The sequence below is a fragment of the Seriola aureovittata genome, chromosome 22 (assembly GCF_021018895.1).
Source record: "Seriola aureovittata isolate HTS-2021-v1 ecotype China chromosome 22, ASM2101889v1, whole genome shotgun sequence".
NCBI lineage: Eukaryota > Metazoa > Chordata > Actinopteri > Carangiformes > Carangidae > Seriola > Seriola aureovittata.
Genome location: NC_079385.1, coordinates 5,736,297 through 5,758,694, shown reverse-complemented (window position 1 = coordinate 5,758,694; position 22,398 = coordinate 5,736,297). Strand labels below are relative to the sequence as shown.

General features: G+C 42.3%; 1 protein-coding gene across 20 annotated transcripts in view; it reads right to left on the bottom strand.

Moving 5' to 3' along the window:
• LOC130163608 (pleckstrin homology domain-containing family A member 5-like) overlaps window positions 1-22,398 on the bottom strand; it is a 218,434-nt gene that overhangs the window by 59,841 nt on the left and 136,195 nt on the right. For 15 of the 20 annotated variants that reach the window (XM_056367905.1, XM_056367903.1, XM_056367902.1 and 12 more), the window contains 2 exons: window positions 11,018-11,101; window positions 1,566-1,619 (listed from right to left, as the gene is read on the bottom strand). In XM_056367905.1, the coding sequence (XP_056223880.1) occupies window positions 1,566-1,619; window positions 11,018-11,101 (138 nt within the window). Of the gene's footprint in view, window positions 1-1,565; window positions 1,620-5,687; window positions 5,886-11,017; window positions 11,102-22,398 lie in introns of those variants that run through there. The other 5 variants (XM_056367904.1, XM_056367922.1, XM_056367918.1 and 2 more) reach the window with 2 other exon arrangements.

Genomic DNA, 22,398 nt, shown 5'->3' with positions numbered 1-22,398 from the left:
CAAAGCTAGGAGATGCATCCTGACGTTCTGGATGAATATTATTTATTACGCTGTTAAGCAGCGGGAACACAGGTTGATGATACCTGGAAAGTGTGTTTTACCCTTCATATTATACTGAAATTAAAGGAACAGCTTGACGTGTTTGCTGTCTTACAGGGCCGCATAAGAAGATCAGTATCAGAGGCAGGTTAAGAGGGAGGGGGAAACCACAATACTAACTTCACATGTTATGTATCATGCAGTGACAATCTAGTGCCAGAACAGGACAGAATATCCACTCATTCACTGGATGCTGGTTTAAGAAGGTGAGCTGTAGTGATTTTTCAAGGGGATTTGCAGATTCTGAGCTGCTGCCAACCTGTGAGAGCTAAATTCTCTGGCACTGGCTCTTGACTGACTCTGGCCGTAAGTACATGTTAAAATAATAGCATCACAGCTATAGTGTATGTCTCTGTGTGTCTGAAGTCTTTGTTGTTCCATCCTGGTGTTACTGACACACACAGTTTATGTACACTAAGCAGCCAAGATATAGCCAAGTTGTTAGTTTATTGACTTTCGTGTTTGCCTGTTTTGTTGGTCCATGAACACAGAATGTACTGCTTGCTATTATATAATATAACATGTTACTGAGATCAAGTTAGACAGCGCAGAGCTCTGCTTGAGAACGTCTAATCCACTACACTGTCAACAAGTTCTTGCTCATGGTGGGAATTTTGGGTCTCAGTAATAACATTAGAAAGAGTATGTGCTATATGAAAAGTGCCCTTGAAATGACTTCTGTTGTGATTTGGCGCTATATAAGTAAAACTGACTTGACCTGTAGACAAGTCAGAGACAGTCCTGGGTGCTTCCAACTGACAAACATTTGATGAACCAGCTCCTCGTTCTCGAAGTCTTCCCTCCTATAAAACACCCTCTTAGAAATGTCTACGTCAGTTTTCGACTGTTGTGTCTTCTCTGCCCTTTTCTGGTGCGCAGAGCTGAAGTGGGCTTACTGACCCCCTTTATCGGGAAGTCAGAAAACACACATTGCAACCACGGGGGGGTGAGAGCGGCTGCTGCAGTGGCTGTTGGTCCTCAAGTTGGCCATTTCAGCCATATTTGAAAAACGGTGAAATTCATGCTATATTGGAATCGTTTGGAAAGGGTTTTAAGGATGAGGAGTCAGTTTGGCGAATGGGCAGTGCACAGCTTTTCTATAGGAAGCATCTCTTTCTCTGTATGTCCTTAGCAGTGGAAGAGACTGTCCCAAAAGTGTCCAGATAAAGTTATGAGGTATGTTTTTTTTTTTTAGCAGAGGGGAGATAGTGACCTAAAGCTTCTTATTTCTAAACCCGTTGATACTGATCTTCTCACCTGACTGCTCAAGACAACGACCACATGTAGGTTCCCAGAGGTGGAGCTGTTCGTTGAACTTACCCCCGGCTAACAGGACATACTGCATGCGACACCTTCCAGGTTTTAGTCACTGACACTGTCGATAGCAAACTAGCGCTTAAAGCATGAGGGCTGATAAAGACGCTGAAGCCACAGAAGCTCTTCCAGTGATGTGAGAGTGACGTTACCTGCTGGAAGCCTCTAGGGCCGTGTCAGGGTGGACAAGCTTTCCACAATTCATGCTAGAAACAGAACAAGGGAGGGAGAGAGAATGACAAAAAAAAAATAAGAACTCAAATAAGGATGCAAACTTAAAATCAGTCATGCTAAATGAAATAAACAGTGATAGAAATCATATCATTAAAGATAAAAAAAAAAAAAAAAGGCAAACATAAAACATTAAGAGAAGGAAGGTAGTTCTTTTTCTTGTATGTGTTTTTGTGGTCAAACAGAAAAACTTGTTGTTTTTGTAAACACCAATCTACCAGCGCCTCTTTCTGATTATTAATTCAAAACCACACTATTTACTCCATCAGTCACAGCTTTGATCAACCCATCTGCCCACCACCGTTCAGAGCCTCCCATTAGTCCAGTATTATATCTCTGTTTTTCTTTGTCTCTCTTGTCTTTCAGAGTTTCAGTCAGTCTTGCATGTCTGTCTGTTATCATTTTTTTTTTGTTGTTGTTGTTTTCCCATCTTCTTATCTTTCTGTTGTTTGTACAATCAGACAACTGAAGATATGTGAGCAGACTTAATAATTGAGTGAGGAGACAGACGCCGGAAGCAGGAAGAGAGAGAGTGACAAGAAGATGAAGAGAGAGGGTCAGAGGCTCGAAATATTTTTTAAAATGCCTCAGCCTCTGAACCTGCTAGGTTGGGGCGAGCAGTGGGCTATTAAGAAAACATCAGGCATATGAACAGAACAAGAAAGTAGTGAGTTGAATATATCACAAAAGAGGGGGAAAAAAAGGGAAACCAGAGAGTCATTAATAAAAGCACGAGCTGCAGAGGCGTATGGTACATTGTAATGAGTTAAGCGGAGGAAAACTTTCCCCAGGGAGGGGAAAAAAAGCAGCTTTCTGGATGTGGGTTTCAGGAATCTCTTAATTTAAAGTTGTCAGTGAGTGACGTTTGAATAGGTGAAGAGCTGTGAAGCGCTGACTCCCATTAAATCACCTCAGGCGGTGCAAAGGAGAAATCAAATTTGCGATAGGGAGAAGTTGATGGTCAAGAAAGGGTGAAGGAAGACAGAGACGCGGTGTACCAGGGGAAACTGAAAAATCCCACTCAAATCACAATTATTCATCCTTTTGTCATCAAAAATCAAGATCTCTTTCTTTCATTCCTTACACAACGACTCCCACATCAGCTTTCATGTGTTAACCAAGATCCGAGTTTATGCCTCTGAGGGAGGGGGTTAAGGTTAGAAGTTAACTATCCATGTCAGCCATCCAACATCATCATCGCTCCTCTGCTACGAACACTTTCCCAATCAGTCAGACGATCTTGTAGACACTAGTTATTTTCCACCACACCAAAACATTGGCATGCTAACATATGCCAATTAGCGCTAAGGAGAAAGTACTGGTCAAAGATGGCCCTAGATGAAAAGTCAATGAAAAGGATCACCAGATTGATTAGAGTTCATCGTGAAGTGAAATCCACCCTATACCTGTCCACATATTTCAGTATGGGTGACAGTGGTGAACCAACCAACCAACCAACCAACCAACCAACCGACCAACCAACCAACCGACCGACCAACCAATTAACCGACCAATTAACCAACCAACCAACCAACCAACCAACCAACCGACCAACCAACCAACCGACCGACCAACCAATTAACCGACCAATTAACCAACCAACCAACCAACCAACCAACTAACCAACCAATTAACTGACCAATTAACCAACCAACCAACCATGAATGTTTGAAATCTCTGTTAATTCAAAATGAACAAAGGCTAATAAACAAACTATAATAAACCAGCCGATCAACCAACTGGCATTAACATCCCATGAGCCACTACCATGAGCAAAAATTAATATCAGTGCAACTGAGGCTCCAAAAAGGCTGATTACTACACTTCCTACAATACTTTTAGTGACTGGTAGACATTCCGCACCTTCGGCTGGTTACACAGGCTTTCTGTAATAATTTGTAGCCTCAAGGTCGTTTTCTCAAACAATATACAGTATGATGATGGATGGGGAAAGTTTGAAACAGCATGCAGCAGATAGACAGGAGGCTTCCACATAAACACAACCTTCCAGTACAACGCCATCACTTTCATTTCTATTACCTCTCTTTTACCCCTCAATGCTGGGTAGGGAGCACATCTGCGGAAACTGAGGCAGCTTTAACATTTACGTTTACTTCCTCGGCCAGTAGCAATCATTGATCAAGATGGCTTCAGCCCATGGGCAAGGCCAAACAGTTTGGTACATTTATGAATGCATCCAGATAATTAAAATAAAATTAACATGAATTGTGAAAATGCAGAATTCCAAAGTAAGGCTGAACATGTTGATCTGTTTCCAAATGTGATCTACTGATTGAGTCTCTGTATTTCACTCATCTTTTCATGAGACCAGACAGAAAGGAAGACATACAAACTTCCCTGCTCGCAGAGGTGTGAGCATTGTTCAGTCACTGTGGCGCAGTAAAGCTGGTTTTTAGCTGTTACGTAAGAAAGTGATCCACCACCATCTGCGGTGTGCTGGGTTGGATCTGAGGATCTCTCTGAGACTGAGACCAACATGAGCCTGGAGGGAAGCTAAGGGCCTGTGCTTATTTATTTTCATATTCATTTCAAAGTTTTAGAGGAAGGGAGACGACGTGAAGACGCTTAAGGGCTCATGTGGCACAGAGACGCCTTTATGTTACATCAACTAAAACCAGCATGTGACGTGTGTTCAAAATACAGAGCACACATAATGATGAGGGGCTTCTGTCTCTTAGCTGCAGTTGTTGGAAAGCTGTGCACACAAATACAGCACATGGCTGAACAATTTAGTCTGTCGTCACAGCGAGGGGACCGATGCGGGAAACTCTATCAAAACAGTGCAATAAAAGCCGAACCAGAATCAACTCTTTCTGCGACACATCACTGTGACATCCAGCATGATGCTGCGTGGGTCTATCACATCCAGGTTCTGCATTGCTGGTAGAAGCTGTATCTCTGCTGATGATGGTCAATGATGATGCAATTTTCTGGCGTCTGATGAGCCTTTGAAGGACTTCATCCGTTCCTCCAACTGGACTTCTTGGATTCTAACTCCTTGTCTCATCAGTACCTTAAACAATATGGCCACACCAGCACAGCCCCCTTCGCTGTTGTAATGCAGAGCTGTTTGCTCTCACGTAGTAAACTACTACCACTATTACGCCTGAAGTCTGGTGTTCTGCGTTTTGAACCTGCAACAGTATGGTGCAACCAGTTAGCAATATGGTTAGCTAAATAGAATCATCATCAGCCCAGAAAAGATGAAGCTGATGTTCCTCTCATTCAGTTTTTTTTCCCCCCTCAGTGTTGTATCTACGGTTGCAATAGTGACAAACAAGTTTAAAAAGCTCAGCCATCGACATCTCCAATAACCATTTGCGTTTGGCTAGACGAGGGCTCGCCCTCTCTCGACCCACTGGAGGCAACTGCCGCTGTCTGATAGCATCTTAATGTGCGTCTGCTGTGGGCAGGAGGTTTTCTGGCCTGGGCAATGGGGAGCAACTTTTCAGTGCAATGAATGGAATATGGATGAACATGGCATCCAGCTTCATTAAACATTCCCTGCATGCAAGACTGCAGTTTGTCAGCTACCGACTACGCTGCATACACAACGTCTGGTGGAGAGTTTTCTGGCATGAGAATCATCATCGCTCAGTCGGCCGTTTGTTCTGTGTTTCTGTCCAGATCTCCAATCTCACTTCCGTTTGGGGGCCCATCACGCTCTAAGTTTTGGTGGATGTGAACAGGAAGTATAACATCGTTACGGAGTCAGCGAGTTAGCAGTGGGCTAAGACTTCAACCCTGATTTTTAGCTGTATTTGTTTACATTTTGGCAAATTGTCCCCATTAAGAGTAGGCTGAATTAGCTATTAGCAGCTCCTGTTTGAAGTGTAGCCATGGATATACAGACAACTATCACTGGATTATTGTGATACTGAAGAAAACTTACAAAACGGGATTCTGTGGGAAGTTACGAGGAGCATCTTTTTAACTATGTAAGCAGACTCATGGAGGTTTATTCTTTTTTAAATCAATTCTTTATTTATATATACAAAACAAAACCAACACAACATTAAGGCTGGTGACGCTGCACTCTCTCTTTAACCAACTTGTGAGCCACATCCCATGCCAGGAGATTCTTATGACTGGCTGCGTGCATTCAGGACCATATCAAGCCAAGAATCGTCCCACTGTCACCAAGCCAGGGAATGTGGCGGTTGCAATCTTAAGGCCAACATTTTCTTGGCTGCTGTGAGACCAGCCCGTAGAACACATTTCTGTTGCAGAGACAAGTGTTAATAAAGGAGTCATTGTCGAGTAGGAGCAAAGTCAGGTGAGGAGGTTAAAGTGGGACCTTAACGTCAAGCATATCACTTAGAGTAAGAGATATTTGTTTCAGAGTGTAACCCCATTGGGCACATCCCAAAACATATAAGTAAATGACCCCAGGGCAGATGTGATGGAGGTTTGTTCTTAATGGACATCAGAGATAATGATGTCCCTGGAAAGTGTAAGTCACTGTGAATCTAAAAACATGTATATCATGTCTGTGTGTTCAGATTTGACTTAGTTGTTCCCTTAGTCCCTGCTGTTTTTGCACCTGTCTCTTTTACCTCACACAGTATCTCTGCCCCTCATCTCTCCCTCTGTGACCCCCATAACTTTTGTGTGGAAATTCATGGTTTCCCAGAGGAGGGTCCCTTGTGATTTTGGTCGTCACTTGTCCACAAGAAACATAAAAATGTTAAGACTGCCACGCGGTTTACTAACAGGTTAACGGTCACCACGTTGCCCTCTATATTTCGAGCCACAAACACAAGGCATTTGGGCGTCTGCAAGGCTAATAACATTCATCATGCATGCAAGGTGCTCGGACTGAATTTTAAAAGCAGAGATGTTCGGCTTTCACTCGCCATCTTCCAGCCAGTTGGGGCGGAACAAGGTGAAACTCTCATTAGCAGCATTGCTGCAGTTAAAACACCTTTCCTTCTCTGTTACTTTCTCACCCTCACTCTGCTCAACAAGTTTAAAAATACAAACCATGCTCACCTCATTTACATAACACACACACACACACACACACACACACAAGAACACTCTCCTCAACAGGAGCAGTGTGACAGAGGAGATAATTGGGATGGGAGATGAATAGTGTGTGTGTGTGTGAGAAAGAAATGGAGAGTGAGTGTTTGAGAAAGAGAGAGAGGTGGTGGCACGGAGAGTGTGGCTCCACTGAACTTGTTAGCAGTAAAACGGTGTATGTAAATGTGTGTGTGTGTGTGCGTGTGTGTGTCTGTGTGTGTTGTTGGGGGGGGGGTATCTCGGCTGCACACTCCAAGACGAGAACGGATTGAAATACCATCCTGACGACTCTTTTGGAGGTGGAGCGTGTAATTGCGGCAGTTTGTTTGTCTTTCTGAGAGGCCGCGGTCCTAAATTTCATCTCAGCCGCTTCATCCCGACTTTTTGTTGTTTTTCCACTTTGTCTCCCGGGGAGCACAAAGTAGTTTCTTTGCAAGAATCGAGTGTGTCGTCCGCAGAATGGATCCCATCGAGGAGTTGATGGGTTGGGAGCATCTAGCAGTCAGTCACTCCGACAGCGGGGGAGAGTGAGGGAGGGAAAACATTCAAAGAGATTTTCTGTGTCAGTTTGCAAGTCTGACGAAAAGCTGCCATAAATGAAACGGCAGAGAGAGGCAGGGAAACAAGACAGAAGAGGCAGAGAGAGGAGGGAGGACGGGTTTAAGAGGCAGACAGCATATGACAGAGGAAGAAGAGGGCAGATGCAGATGGACGTGTTAGACAAAGACATGCAAAGAAACTGTCTAATCAGTGGTGGCTGATCCTCAATGAGTCACACACACCATCAGACTCTACTCCACTAAAATCCAAGATTTACAATCTGACTGTGCACTGCAGCGCTGCAGAATCTGCACACAAGCAGAGCCAGACAGTCTAGAATCCAGGTCTGAGCAGGAGCCAGACAGTAAAGGTCTCCTGAGTCATTTTTCTGACAATGTTCAAATCAGTTCATTTTTTGAAATCTGAGAATGCAGCAAAATCCCTAAAGCTAGTCTGAAAGGGGAAGACACATGAGCAGACAGATGGACAGACAGGTTGTAAACAAAAGTGAACGATTTCCTGGTTCATTAATCATTAAAAACAATCATTACTTTTTTTCAAAGATATATTTGGGCAGAATTCAGGCAAGAAATTTGTTTGTTTATATTTTGTGAAATCATTCTCCTTACACAAGATTCCCAACACTTATTGATACATGCACGCAATGCATTCGTAATCTAGCCGACAAAGCAACAGCATTACAGTTACACTTTTGTGCATATGACAGCCACAACGAAGAGACGAGGGGCGAGGTTGTCCACAAACCAACTGAAGCTACACGCAGCCGTAGTGTTGGGAGGGGAAAGGTGAAGCAGGAAGTCTGTGATGGGTGTTTGGGATCACTTGTTTCACTTACAATTGCAGTTTGTCCAGGTGTGTTTACAACCTGTCTGCTTGTGTTTCTTGACCTTCTTGATCCCAGATCTCAGCAGTTACAAAAATAAGTTTCAATAAACTGTATAAATCTTTGTGGAACAGCGATTTGTGACAGTTTAGGAAGGGACTGACAAACGAGCCATATTGGAAAGCTATAATTCCAAACTAAAGTTTTGCTTGGGGGACGTGATGCATTGTTGCAAACAATGTTTGTTTTTTTTGTTTTTTTCCCCGGATTTAACTAATGTTTACAGAAAAATATCCCTCTGCCGGTTCAAATTCAGCAGCTTTTTAAAATACATGAAGGGAAGTGGGACACACATCGTTTGCATTTTACAGTTCTGTACAGTCACTAACCCACATTCCTCTGCACCGAGTTCACTCCTTCAAAACTCTGCACAGCGTTCTCTTTACCAACGTGCAGCTCAGCACAACAGTTAATGTCACAACCAAAACGCACTAATGCGTCAAAAACACTTCATTTCACTTTAGAGCGTCAGAACACTGACAACATTTTTCTCCAAACAAGAAAACTTTGTCCTATAAAACACATTACAAAATGGATCACTACTGTCAGTGAAGTAGCTGTTCTTTACTTATTTGGCATGAACCCAGATTCTACTAGAACAAAAAGGACATTTCTTTATTGCGTGGATTGTGCTGCCTCACAGAATATGTTGCAGAAATGAATCTGAAAAGCTGCAGTTCTTCCAGTTCGGAGGTTTTCCACGTGCACAAAATGAAACTAAAGCAATTCCTGTGACGTGGAACAAAACTATACATATTCACTATACAGAAACCCTGTATTCTGCGAGTTCTCATCCACATCACACACCATGCCCTCTTCTGCAATACACCTGCGATCAAATGCTGTCCAGACATCCAGCAGTCATTCATCTGACCATGTGACTGGCGGTCATCAACTGTTCACCTGCATGAGGAAAACACTTACTCTGTGCGTTTGAACGTGAATTCATCCGATATAAACCTCCACAAAGAGTTTTGGTGGCGATTCAGCTCGACTGAGAAAGCGATCTGAAAGCTGTGATTACTGAACGCATTTTGTAATTCACAGTTTAGTCCACACTGACTTCTGCTGCGCTAACTGAGTGGAGAGCTCCAACATGATATTGAGCAGTGGGTGTTAGCAACTGTAAACAACTGTAATGCAGCAGATTTCTGTGTTTCCCATTGGACCGTGGGAAGGTTCGTCTCTGTGTGTGTCCCTCACTTTGATGTTTCAAGGCCTCAGCTCCGCGGGTCCGCCCGCGCAAAAGCTCATCCGCGGACGCGCGCACACCGTGTCCGCAACAACGGATGTGCACATGCTCGCTCGAGCTGCACTGTTCGTCCATGAGGAAGCTGCCACTGACCCTTCTGATGACTCTGTGTGGCTTTTTTGGCTGCTGTGATGAGCAGACTGGTTCTGCTCTCAGTGTCGGTGAGAGCTGCGCACTGACGCTGTATTCAAGGCCTCACGGCTGCACGGACACACAGAACTGTCTGTGCCTTCCCACATGTTGAGAGAACAGTCATGAGCTTTAACGTGACTTTAAGTCTTTCCTCTACACTGATGCGAAAACGAGCGGCACTGCATGTACACTGAACTTCATCATTCACTTCTGGTTATAGATGCTTACCATACGAATCTCACAGTTTCCCAGGTAGCAAAATAAATCCGGCCCATATTTGGGCCACACGCTTGTTTTCTTCTGTATACAGCATGAGTGTAAGGCGCTATACTTCCGCATCTGGACCAATTTTCGCACACGCACGGAAAATACCAGAGGATAATAGCCGGACTCTGGCCAGATGTGAAGTATACGGGCCAGACTCGGGCTGAGGGCCCAGATATATGATGGGCCAGAAGTTTCATTTTGCTGGGGTTCTGTTGAGATTTAAAAAATATCAACCATGTGATCGCAACAAGATCAGAACAAAATTGCTATAATTTACCCCAGGATTCAGTCTCTAACAACACTATAATGGCAGAAAGAAATGTTGAAGGCTGAAATAACAAGTACAATAACTGCTCACTTGTTCAGTCTAATGTAGCATCAGTACAACAACAAGTCATTCTCACCACTCTGCTGCTCCCCCTTCATTTCTAAAACACAAATACTTTCATTCATTCACTCATTTTTTTTCCATCTTCTTGTCCTTTAGTTTTTTGTCCTTCTCTTCCATCCATGTCAGTGTAAACAAAGACGCTTGTCAGAGGAGCAAGTGAAATTCAGAATTACGCAGAATCCCAAAAAAATGAAATGAGTGAAACTGCTGTGTTTTCAGGATGTGTGTGTGTATTACAGCGCAGGGAGTCAGGCCTGACGTAAACTTACGCCCGCAGCCTGCACCGACTGAGCCACAAGTCTGGTGAGAACTGTTATGGAGGATTAGCGTGGCTGACTGTCTGCACACTGAGCTGAACACTGTGTTTTTAGCCTGTAGCCTGTTTATTAGCATTTTGGCAAACCTGTATCATGAAAGGTCCTGCTGCTGACATTATCCTCCTGTTCACACCGCATTACTCTGCTGCTCGTGAACGAGTCAGAGTCTGATTATTGTGAACCAACATATTTATGGACGTTATCTTCCGTTGACACTGAAGAGCCTGTCACCATTGTAAAGAGTGATGAATTAAGTGAGGTTTAATGAAGGGGCAGCTACTTTGGGAACCCTGGATCCTAACTCATCTGAGTCATGCTGGACCTGAGACCCGGCTCTGGTCTGAGGAGGCTTTTCTGGGCATCCAATATAATCACAGGCCTCATCTGTGCCTGTTCACATGCTGCCACAGCTGCATGGTGCAGCTGCAACAGGCGTTCAGTGACTGTCTACAAGAGTTTCCTTTGACGTTTCAAATCAGCGCAGGAGTCAGAAGCATACAGTGCCATCGTGCAGAGAGACTTACTGTTCATTCACGACAAAGATGCAGTTGTCTTGGGAGGGGACGCCTGACACCGGGTGCTTACAGGTCACCTTCCGCTCATTGTGACTGCAGGGACAGAGACAGAGAGAGAAGAGGGAGAGAGAGCATTAGATTAGTGAAACAACATCAGCTGGAGACGAGGAGACAAGAAATCAAAGTTTAATCAGCTGGAAAAGTTCCACATGCAAATCATAAAACCTTTAAAAAAGGAACAAACACCGCAAATCAGCAACAGCGCTGCAGCTCAGAATCACACAACAAACACACTCACACACATACACACACACCTTGAGCAGTGGGTGGTGCTAAACTTCAGCATAATGTCCGGTTTTCGTCTTAGGTGGAGGAAAGAAAAGTTCTTGCAGATGACAAGCATCTACAGTCCTTTCCAAAATAAAAGAAATAGAAAAATTCTTCCCAACAACCGTGTCCAGACCAGCCCACAGCAGACTGGAGAGTGAGAGAGAGAGAGACTACAGCAGCACAACAGTAGACTCTCTCTCTCTCTCTCCCTCCCTCTCTCTCTGCCACAGTGCCACTTCCTGTGCCCACTTTTTCTCTTTTCCTTCTGTCCCTTCTCTTTCTTCCTTCGTCGTGTTCTCTCTTTCCTGCTTTCATCATCTTTCTATCTTTTCGTTTCATCTCTTTCTCCATCTCTTCTCATGAAGTCTGGAAAGTACCACAATAATTATATATTTTTACAGTGTCTCATTGTATTATGCATCATTAAAGTCTCTGAGGGAAAAATACAAAGATGGCTAAGTTTGAAAGCTCAGTGTTGATCATGAAAAAAGTATTTTAGGCTTAAAAAAAGAGAGAAACGTAACTCGGTTTTCTGTCAAAATAAAAGCATTATTGAATTTGCCAATTAATAATTAATATTCTCATCCCCTGAGAATGACTTTAAATGATAATGTGTTATAATACTATAAGAATTACACTGAAGAAGGATTTTAAATTTAACTCCACCCACTTATAATATATATAAGTAAGTATTTATTTATAGTAAATAAATAAATAACTAATTAAAGTCCAAGCCTCTGTGCTGCAGTGGGAGCTCTGATTGGTCAGCTGTTCTGTCTGTATATATATATATATAATTTGAGTTTAGTAATACACACACATTATTAACATGTATGAATACAAATATAAATAACTATCATATTTAATCAATATCAGTTTTACATGCAGTTTAGTTATCCTATTTCTTATTGATTTTATTCCATTTTGGTGACATACGTTAGACTCTGTGTCTCTGATTCTTATCCTCTGTCTTTTTTCTTCTCAGCTCTCATTTTATCATCACCTTTTCACTCTTCACCTCTGGTTCATTTCTTGTTTTTATTGTCTCTTCTTTCTTCGTCTCCCGCTTACATTTAATTTTTCTCACGCTCATGCTCTTCCTCCTTTTCTCCCTCGTATTCACTCGTCTTCTCTCACCTACTCCACTCTTTTGCACCTTTGTCCTCCACCTCTCTCTCCCACTCACTCCTCCAATATCTCCTCATTCCCTCCCTCGCTCCCTCTGCTGTGTCTCTCTGAGTCACATGCTGCCTCACAAGAAAACTGCTGACTGCTTCACCTCCTTTAGTCTCACAAAACAGGTTCTGTTATCCACCCTGAAAACACCATGAGACAATGATAATGAAGTTAGGAGGAAACTTTGGAATACACTAACACACACATTCACGTAGACTGTCAGTCTTCTTGGGCTGCGTTGGAAAAATAAGCCTGGAGTCTTTTTTTAGACTTAATTACAAATGTGGCCTTTTAGTCTGATTTAAGTCTTTGATTTATGAATTATAAACACAATTAAGTGATTGCATTTAAAAAAAAATATGGCTGCCACAAGCAAATTAATTAATTAGACCATGTGCATAGCTCGACACATTTAACACATATTTCTGCAGCAGCTTTTTCAGAGTAAAAGAGCAGCAGTAAGACCGGAACCCTGTATCTCCTGATCCAGTCCAGAAGTGTAGTGCCCGTACTCTGAATTATTAATAATATAATAATCAAAATGTTCTTTATTATAGAATAATTAAAGTTTAACATACATCACAAAGTGCTTTGCATAAAAGCGAAGAATTTGAACATTTGCAATAAAACAGTGAGAAACTTTACTGGAATGAATGGGTGCCATATTGGAAGGTGGTATTTTCTTCAAGGTCCCATATAGTATAAAGGTAGATGTTCATGTGTTGTTTGATTATAAAGCAGGTCTATGTTCTATATTAATACTAAGAGAGTATCAAAGTCTGTATATACACTGCCTGCATTCAGAAACTGAGCCTTAAAATGAGCTGTCAGGACTTCTGTCACTCTGTGATGTCACAACAAAGCACTCACTGCTCTCAGTCATGATTCAAGCCCCACCCACCCGGACCCACCATCTAACCTTGCAGGATTCTTCTATATTTTTATTTGATAACTGAGAAAACAGTCAGCCAATCAGAAGAGAGGCTCAGAGCCTTCTCTCTTCTGATTGGCTCACCGACCTGTTGTTACTAGAGCTCCAGAGACAAGCCTGAGAGAGGAGATGTAAAACTACACTGAGATTGTTTTTGGTTTTTAAAACCACAAATTAATCTTCTTATGGATCAACGCTTCAGATAAAACATCGGAAAAGCGTAAATTATGCGAGTTCTGAACAGCTGAAGGAGAAAACCGAAGTAGAGCACAGCTTGAATGAAGTTAAAAAGCCTCCACACACTGTTTGACTTCCTGCTGGTTCAGTAACAGCAGTGTCAGCATGTTGTTGTTTCCAGGGTGTGAGGATTGAGAGAAGAACTCCTGAATATTCACTGTAACACAGGCTGATCTTCTCAGTGTCTACCCCTCGAAAGTCACTCGAGTCACTACTTGATTTGGGAACCTCAATTGTGCGTGTCAAACTAATCAAACCTCTTGTTGAAACAGCTGCATAATTTCCACTTTCAGATTTTACACCCCACTTGGTCCACAACAATATTCAATCACAAAACTGCAAAGTAATGAGAATAAAGCTGCAGCTGAAAAGTTGGATCAAATCCAGTTTCTGTACGCCTCTGATTGTATAGCATCTGCTATCAGCGGTTTATTAGCAACACCTAACTAAAATTAATGAAGTCTAATACAGCAGTGCTACAGTAATTCATGATAGTTATAAGGTTAAGTTTGTGTTGAAGCTGTTTGAGGTGTTGAAATGTGATCATTTTGGAGGTTGTTGAACTGAACTGCATTATACAGACAGGTGTTTCTATTATTTTGCCCACCCTATTCCTATCAATGACAATAGGCTAAATAACAGAAGTACCTCTCTGTATAATGCAAAATTCACCTGAGTGAGAATCCTTAAATAAACTCGGCGGTCTCTCTCGGGGGTCAGCATGTGTTGGCAGCAGATGGAGGCTGAGCATGTACACTGTTTTTGCACCCACATCTGGGGATGCCAGATGTGCAGAAGGTGCAGGGAGTCAGGGAGGGAGGGGAAGGGGGCTTCTCTTGGCTCAAATCTAGCCAGCTGTGCAGCACCATGGCTGGGATTGCTCTGTCCTACATCCTACAGCTGGAGGCTGGATACTAAGAAAAACAAGAGAGAAATAAAATCTACCAGTGCACTCCTGATTATTCTCCCTCTGTGTCAAATACACACACGCACTTTTGACTCAAAATAATAAAGAGCAGAACATCAGTCACATCCTGTGATATTGTGAGATGAAATTTAAAAAAAATAAAAAAGTAAAACACGAGTGAAGTTGAAGGAACAGAGGCGTATCTGCCTCCAAAAACAAGGCAGCACAGCTAAGGAGCAGCATATGATAAAAAAAATGACATGTACAGTGAAAAAACCATCGTGGCAGCTTTCAACAGGCTTTCATCTCCGACTTAAAGCAGCATTTCAAACCAGCAGCATCATTATGCTCAGTTTCAGGTACACAGCGAGACAAATCACAGCAAGGCGTCGAGGAAGTGGACTGAGCAGTGCCCTATCCAATTTTAACTTCAGTCACATCGCTGCTGTCTCCCCAACACAGCTACGTGAGACAGCGAAGATTAGCTGAGTCACCTTGAGTCATCAAAGACACAGATTCATTGATTCTATTCATTCATCCCATAAACACCAGGCAGATATTTGCACATGGACAGCAACAGGCAGCAGGAAAAGTGAAACGTACCATCATGGTTGATGTAGTGCTTTTACATCAGATAAACCTGTGATCTTATCAATGTTGCTTTAAATATTGATGCCGACGATCCCCCTCAGTTTAACACTAAAGCAAACAGTTCTTGGGCAGTTTTGTTGGAACTTAAAACGGAGTGGGAACACGTCCTCCTGTTTACAGTGCAGCCAAACAAACATGTTCGTGGAGGCAATATTAAAGCAGTGTAACGCAGGTTACTGTTCACACCCCCACAGTAAATCCAAACCCCGATTATCCCAGGTCATAAATAACTTCAGGTTTGCTGTGATCAACATCCTGGCACTATGCAAGACAAAGCTTATCATAAAAATGTGGTTCGTGCGTGCCAACCCAGCCACCAAGAACACTACCATATTGCGAAACCACTGAAAGGACCTACAGCCTCATAAAGTGGCCCCAACGGATGGATTAAGCATTTCTCAAACCATCATGCTCAGCTGCAAACTAATCCAATGTACATCAGTGATCCGGGTCTGATGAGGCCATCATCCATCCCATCGACCATACACCCACAACATTGATATGTGATGATTCTGGAGATTGCATTCATCGTTCAATGCCAGCATTTTTTAACATCTGCAAATGACAACTGTGGTATTGTTAAAGTTAGAAATACACGATGTTACGGCAAATAAAACATGGTAAAGGTATGTAACTAAACACCTGGGTTCATATTATAGTAATATTGTAGGTTCTGTTAACCTGTGACAGTATGAGAAATCCAACCTCACACATGCAGCTCGGACACACCTTGTAACATAAAGGACACGGGCACTGAAGGTTAGAAATTGATCTGTTAGATCTGATGGAACTGTGAATTATAGAATGATCCGATACGATTATGTCACCAATAATGTCATCCAACCAGATACCATCCCGATCTTGCACCTGTCCAAGAAAAGTCCTGAATGCATCCTGACCTGCAACATCCCAGTACGATGCCACTGTTACCAAAGGTCTCAGGTTCAGCCCCTGCACCGGCCAACGAGTCCACCTCAGCGAGAAACCGAAGCTCGCTCTCACACGGTGATTGCTCGAAATTAAGGAGGGTAATAAAAGAGAGAGAAAAGAAAATGAAGAGACATAGTGAGGCAGAAAGAGAGAAAGAGGAGGTGGGAGGTGAGAAACAAACTGTAAACGAGGGAGGCCAAGCCAGAGAAACCAACAGATGAATGGAATAAACAAAGGGGACAGAGCCAGTTCATAGCAGCTTCCTGCTGCAGAGTCAAGCTCTTCCAGTTCAGATGCGATGACGTGAGTAATGATGGGATGGGTGGAAGAGGGGGACCATGACGACTAAGTGTGGTCCATCCATACAGAATAATGTTAAACTGTTTGGGGTGAGGAATCTGTTGTTTCAATAAAATAATACATTTGCATTGACTATTGTTTTATAATGGAAGTATTTACTTGGTGTCTGTTTTAGTCCTTGTAACACTCTTACATCTATTTTTTTTTTTTTTTTTTTAAACATAAAAATGAATCTGAATCCAAGAAGGTGCATATTTGTGATGTCAGTTTTCCTCTTTCTGCCTCCAAAACACTACAATTCCCAGAATTCTGCAGTGAGTGTCAGAGCTCTTGCTGCTGAACATTTAAGACTGATCGTCAAAACTCGGCTGAAATGTAAAGAAAGTATATGCCGACTGCACAGGGAATTTTCCCACAATGTTTAATTTGACAGGTATTAAATAAAGCTTCAAAGACAATTTAGCCTCATGGTTCAGAATTACTCGGATCCGATGTGTTTGTACACTTTAAAGCTTGTGTAGGTGCTACAGCCCCACCAATACTGATGGTCTTTTATATCAAAACAATACATTAACATTTTAATAAGTATTGTAACCAGAGTCTGTGGTGAGCAGGACATTTCACTGTGTAGAAATAAACTTGTCAGAGCTGGTGGGTGGACAAAGTTTCTCAATGACCTCAGACATACAGTATGTTTGACATTTCTTGTTACTTATCAGTCCACTACTACATGCCCAATATCAGGCAATACATACCAACCTGATTTAGCAGTCTCACCCTAGATGGTGTACTAACGTGATGACTAGAAATCCAACTGTATATCCTAAATTGTTCATGTACAACTATTTTGTGGTTTTGTGGGATCCCGATTACAACGTTTTTATTAATGAAATGAAGAACTGCTTATAGGGATGGATCTGTGAAGTGTTTGTACTCATTGTATCAAAGATTAATATTCATTGTCAGTGTCAGTTCTCCTTCCAATACTTGCTTCCTGTCACACAGGCTGAGTAACATTTCTTTCGAGGATGCAGTTTGGTTTCAGGAGACAAAATGAACAACAACATCTAAATCAATTGCACAAAATCTGTCTTTGTTTTTCCATAACAATGGTAGTAGAACAACAACCCAAAATGCTATGTAAAACTCTGTGTTTTAACCCTACTGAAAACCTTTTTTTGTTTGGTCTGTATATACACGATACTTCCAGATAGGTAATTTTTGTATTAGTATCATCTTTACCACAAAGAAAACATAGTTTAATGTCCAGAAAATATCGGTCAAAAACCCCAGATTAAAAACTTACTTCCTACAATATATACACAGAGCGGCTGTTGCATGGTTAAGGCTTAGTAACAGTGATGGTAAATAAGCTGTGGTTGCTACAGGCCCATCCTCCACTTCCACCTCCACACCTCCACTGTCCTCCTCCTCGCTTATGTGAAGGGCACACCACTTCCTGCGTTGGCTCTGAGTGTCGACATTAGCAGCAGAGTCATTGGATGTGGATAATTCCTCAGATACTGAGCTGCTGTTTGACTGCTGAACCACATGTCCCTCACTTTCACTTCAATCGCTTTAGTTGACCTCAGACTGCTGTGTACTATGAGGATGTCACACTTCCTGTACTGGAAATATAATGCGAGAAAATATAATCCGGGCATCATGTTCTCCATAACACATTTGGCAAAGCAAAGCATATAAGAATACATTTAGAGCATAGGGTTTTCTATCTTCCTTTCACTGCATTGTAACGGTCTTTCAAATTGTACTTGTACTTTGTGGCCTGTTAGAGGCTTTTAAAGCTGCCATTTTTATCCAGAGTGAATTGCAATGACATGAACAATATAATATGCTAAAATCCCCAGATAATCTGTATTAATACAAGCAACTGAAGTGCAAATGTCAAAGCCATTAAATGGTGACAACAGATGAAGATGTCGCCCCTTCGGTCCTGCACACACTGAGAGTTGTCCCTCACTTGTAAGTGGCTTAGAATAAAAGCGTGTGACAAATGAATGAACGGGTACAACTATTTAAAGCAAAAGAAGAGCGAGTCTGTCTATTATTTTAAACTAAAGTTTGCTCTGCTGCACAATAAGGGACACCTGCATTGTTCCCGTTACCCAGCATGCAACACAAAATTCAACATCTGAACAGAGGACCAAACAATCTCGCTGCACACACTGTTACACATGAAACAGGTTTCATGGTGGAAGGCAAACACACACACACACACACACACACCTGCACACACACACGCGCGCATGCACAAACGTACCAGCTTTGAACAATAGCTCAGCTAATTCTGTCCATGTGAAATGTCAGCTAATGTTTAATGTCATTAGTCCTCAGTGTGGACAAACGTGCTTTGCTTTAAATGCCATGTGAAAAAGCCGCCCTGTGGTCAGATGACTGTGTGTGTGTGTGTGAGTGTGTGAGTGTGTGATTGTGTGTGTGTGTGCGTGTGTGTGTGTGTGGCAGCCATGACGCCCTGCCTGGCCACAGCTCTCCTCTCCTCCCTGCAGAGTGGCTGCCATTCACTGTCTTCCCCTCTGGCCAGGCCACTAACCTTTCAGAAAGGCCAGCAGCACTGACAGCCCCCCCCCCCCCCCCCCTTCCCTTTCTTTCTCCCTCCATTTCTTTCCTTCCACCCCTGCCTCATATCTTTCTTCTCCCTGCCCCTCCCTGCCCCTTTCTCTTTCATATTCTCCTTTACCTTCTCATTTAGGTCTCAATCTATCCGCTCACCCTTCAGCTGCTGCTCTCCACCCACTCTGACCTTTTAACTCCCTGCCTCTCCTCCTCCTCCCCTCTCTGCAGTGGCCCTGCCTCTGTCTTGGCCTGCACAGGTCACCAATGTTCAAACACCTCTCTTTTGGTAGAGGAGGGAACAACACCATCAGTCATTCAAATCAAAGTCAAAGTCTAAAGTTAGTGCAACTTAAAGGTCCTGTGGAATCATTTATTCAACTTGGTCTTTCAAGTTCTTTTCTATCAAAAGTTTTTCTTTATTTGAAATTAAAGAGTAACTTCACCAGTTTTGCACACACCTTCCACATATTGAAATAAATGCATCCAATGCCAGATAAACAATTCAAATATCTGTTACAATGCTTTCTTTCTCTAGTGACAGCGCCAAATAAGCCTCACGTATGTAACCAGTGATGACCACCAGAGACCCTCTGTGATTGTCAGATGAGAGGTGAAACAGAACTTCCCCACACTTATAAGAGTTGAATTATGTTTTTATATTGTATTTCTTCATAGCCAGACATTGTCCTTATCGGTGTTGCATTATGGGCTAGGAGCCAATGGTTATCAACTTGGGTTGGGAGCTCCAGATGGGTCAAGAACAAGATAAAACGGAGAGAGCAACAGAAAAAAAGTCTGCTTTTTCTCCAATCTCAAGCTTTTTGTTTTGTTAAATATTAGATGGTTTTAGTTCTTCAGGCGTCTAAAAATCATTGAAATCAAAGAGTCTGAGGGGGGAAACAGTCAGAGTCTTGGTTTCAGTTCTTCGTGACGAGACAAGACGAGACAAGATGTGACAACTTGCTGTTGCCTCAAGTTTTAGGAGTCTCAAGCCAAAACGGTTTTGAACCACAGTCTTATGTCAGATTTTTCACAAATGTTTTTGTAATAAAGTTCGAACATATAATTTACCAAGTCAAAAAAGTTCATTTATTCTTAATTTACTTCTTAAAAATCCAATCTAATCCAACACCATCTTTAAATCTAGCACTGTAAGTGGCCCCTGGTGGCCAACTCAATTTATGATGCCGACTATGAACTGTAACATCACCGGTTTGAATCCAGCTGGAGACCTTACAAGTTTTTCTCCATCTATTATTTAATGATCTTATCTTTATCTTTATATTATCTCCAATTTCCTATCATCTCTCCACTGTAATTTCTCTATTAAAGATATAAAAGCAACTCAAAATCCTGGGGCTAAAAATAACAATATTTACATTATCAGTTCATCTATCAATATTTTTAACTGTTTAGTCTGGGACTGAAAAGATAATACATGACTTTAATTGATACCTTAGCATTGTCACATTCAAACATGTACAAACAAAATGCCAACTTTCCAAATATACTTGATACTCATCATAGTGCCTGAATATTTATATTCTGAAGACACAATATCTCCACCTGACAGCACTGCATTGATCAAGTATGACATGATGTGGCAGCCATTTTGGAGGGAGTGGGCAAGCGCAGCTACATCCGTGTGCGTGATCTGTTTCACCTGAACGAGTTCACACCTAGTTTTTTTTGTCGTGAAAACTGACGTGTGATTTGCATGTGATGTTGAACAAATGCGCCCGTTTAGAGCAGCTGTGCCTCTGCATGAACAAACCGCTCCCCCTCTCTTCATCCACCTCTTCACTGTCTCTCTCTCTCTTTTTCTCTCCTCAGCTTTAAATAAGCAGCACTTGAAAAACTGTTTACCCCCATTTTAATGTCTTATCGTGTGACAACTTCAGCTGATGAGCTGACTGAGCCGCCATCAGGTGTGGTCTTCCATTCAAGTGATTGTGATAATGGTCGGGAATTATCATGGAAATCTGATGTGACAGTGACTCAGAGAAATGGGTTTCATCTGGAGAGGTGCAATCACGACACATTCTTCATCAAGTGTGGGGAGCAATTTAGACGTTTGTCCGTGCACTGCCATCATAAAAAGTCAGACATGAAAAGGTTTACGAGCCGCGAATACAAACATTTACCAAAACACTTTTTAATCCCATTACCACTGAAGACTAGAGTCACCCCCAGTTACCTTCAAATTTAAACCTCAGTGATGAAAGAAACTACAATTACTGCCTGGTACAATTACTGGTTGGCACATCCGCCAACCAGCCAAGTTGCAGGAAATACGGTCACAGTCTCTCCTTCCCGAGTTACAGCATTGAATAATAGCCAGAGGTGTTTTTTGCAGAACATTATGATGTCACAGTGAAGTTGACCTTTGACCATTTGGATATAAAATGTCCATCACTTGAGTTATATTGCATTATAATTAGTGTAGTGAGTTCTGGCCAAAAACGTGTTCTGTGAGATCAGAAGGAGGTCAGAGGTCAAGTGACCTTTGACCAAATTCTAATCAGTTCATCCTTTAGTCAAAATGAATGTTTGAGCCAAATTTGAACTTCCCTCAAGGCTTGTCTGAGAAATATCGCACTCACGAGAATTGGACGGACAGACAGACGGACAACCCAAAAACATAATGCCTCCAGCTCTGACTGTTGCCTGGCAGCGGCATAAAATTCCTTACTTGACCAGAGACATATCAGAAAGGAACTGAATTTGAATTTGAATTGAATGAATTCAAATCATAAATCTCTAAAAATGCAAATCAGTAACCGAGGCCAAGAGGTCCATGAGCAGGGTGCCAAGGTTGAAGCAAGTATCACAGAGCTAAATGTCTGAATCTCAGTTAATAAATGATGCCAGGATGTGAAGTAAGTGACGATGAATGTCACTGGACACTAAATGTCTTGAACTGTAAAATGACACAGTACAGCCGAGGCTGACAAAGGGAGAGTGACAGGCTGTTTCTGACAAATGAGAGCCGAGGGTGTCGAACTGCAGTCTGACAAAGTATTTTCAGAATCTGGCCGGTGAGAGCTGACGGTGAAAAATGACGGCTGAGTCTGAGCAACAACAGATGAGGCTGAGATAGGCAGCTAAAAGTGTCAACGCTGAGCCTGGTGAAGTGCAGCTGAAGCTGATGGATGTTGAGTTTAGTCAGCCTTCAGCTTATGATGATGATAGTGGAGCCAACACAGAGCTGGTGGTGAAGATCTAAGAAGAGTACAGCAGTTCTCTAAGGACCATTAAAGCCGCATGGGACTGCCTGCTAGTGTGGCTATAGACCTTTAGGCTCATTATCATGGTCAATAGATTTTGTGATTA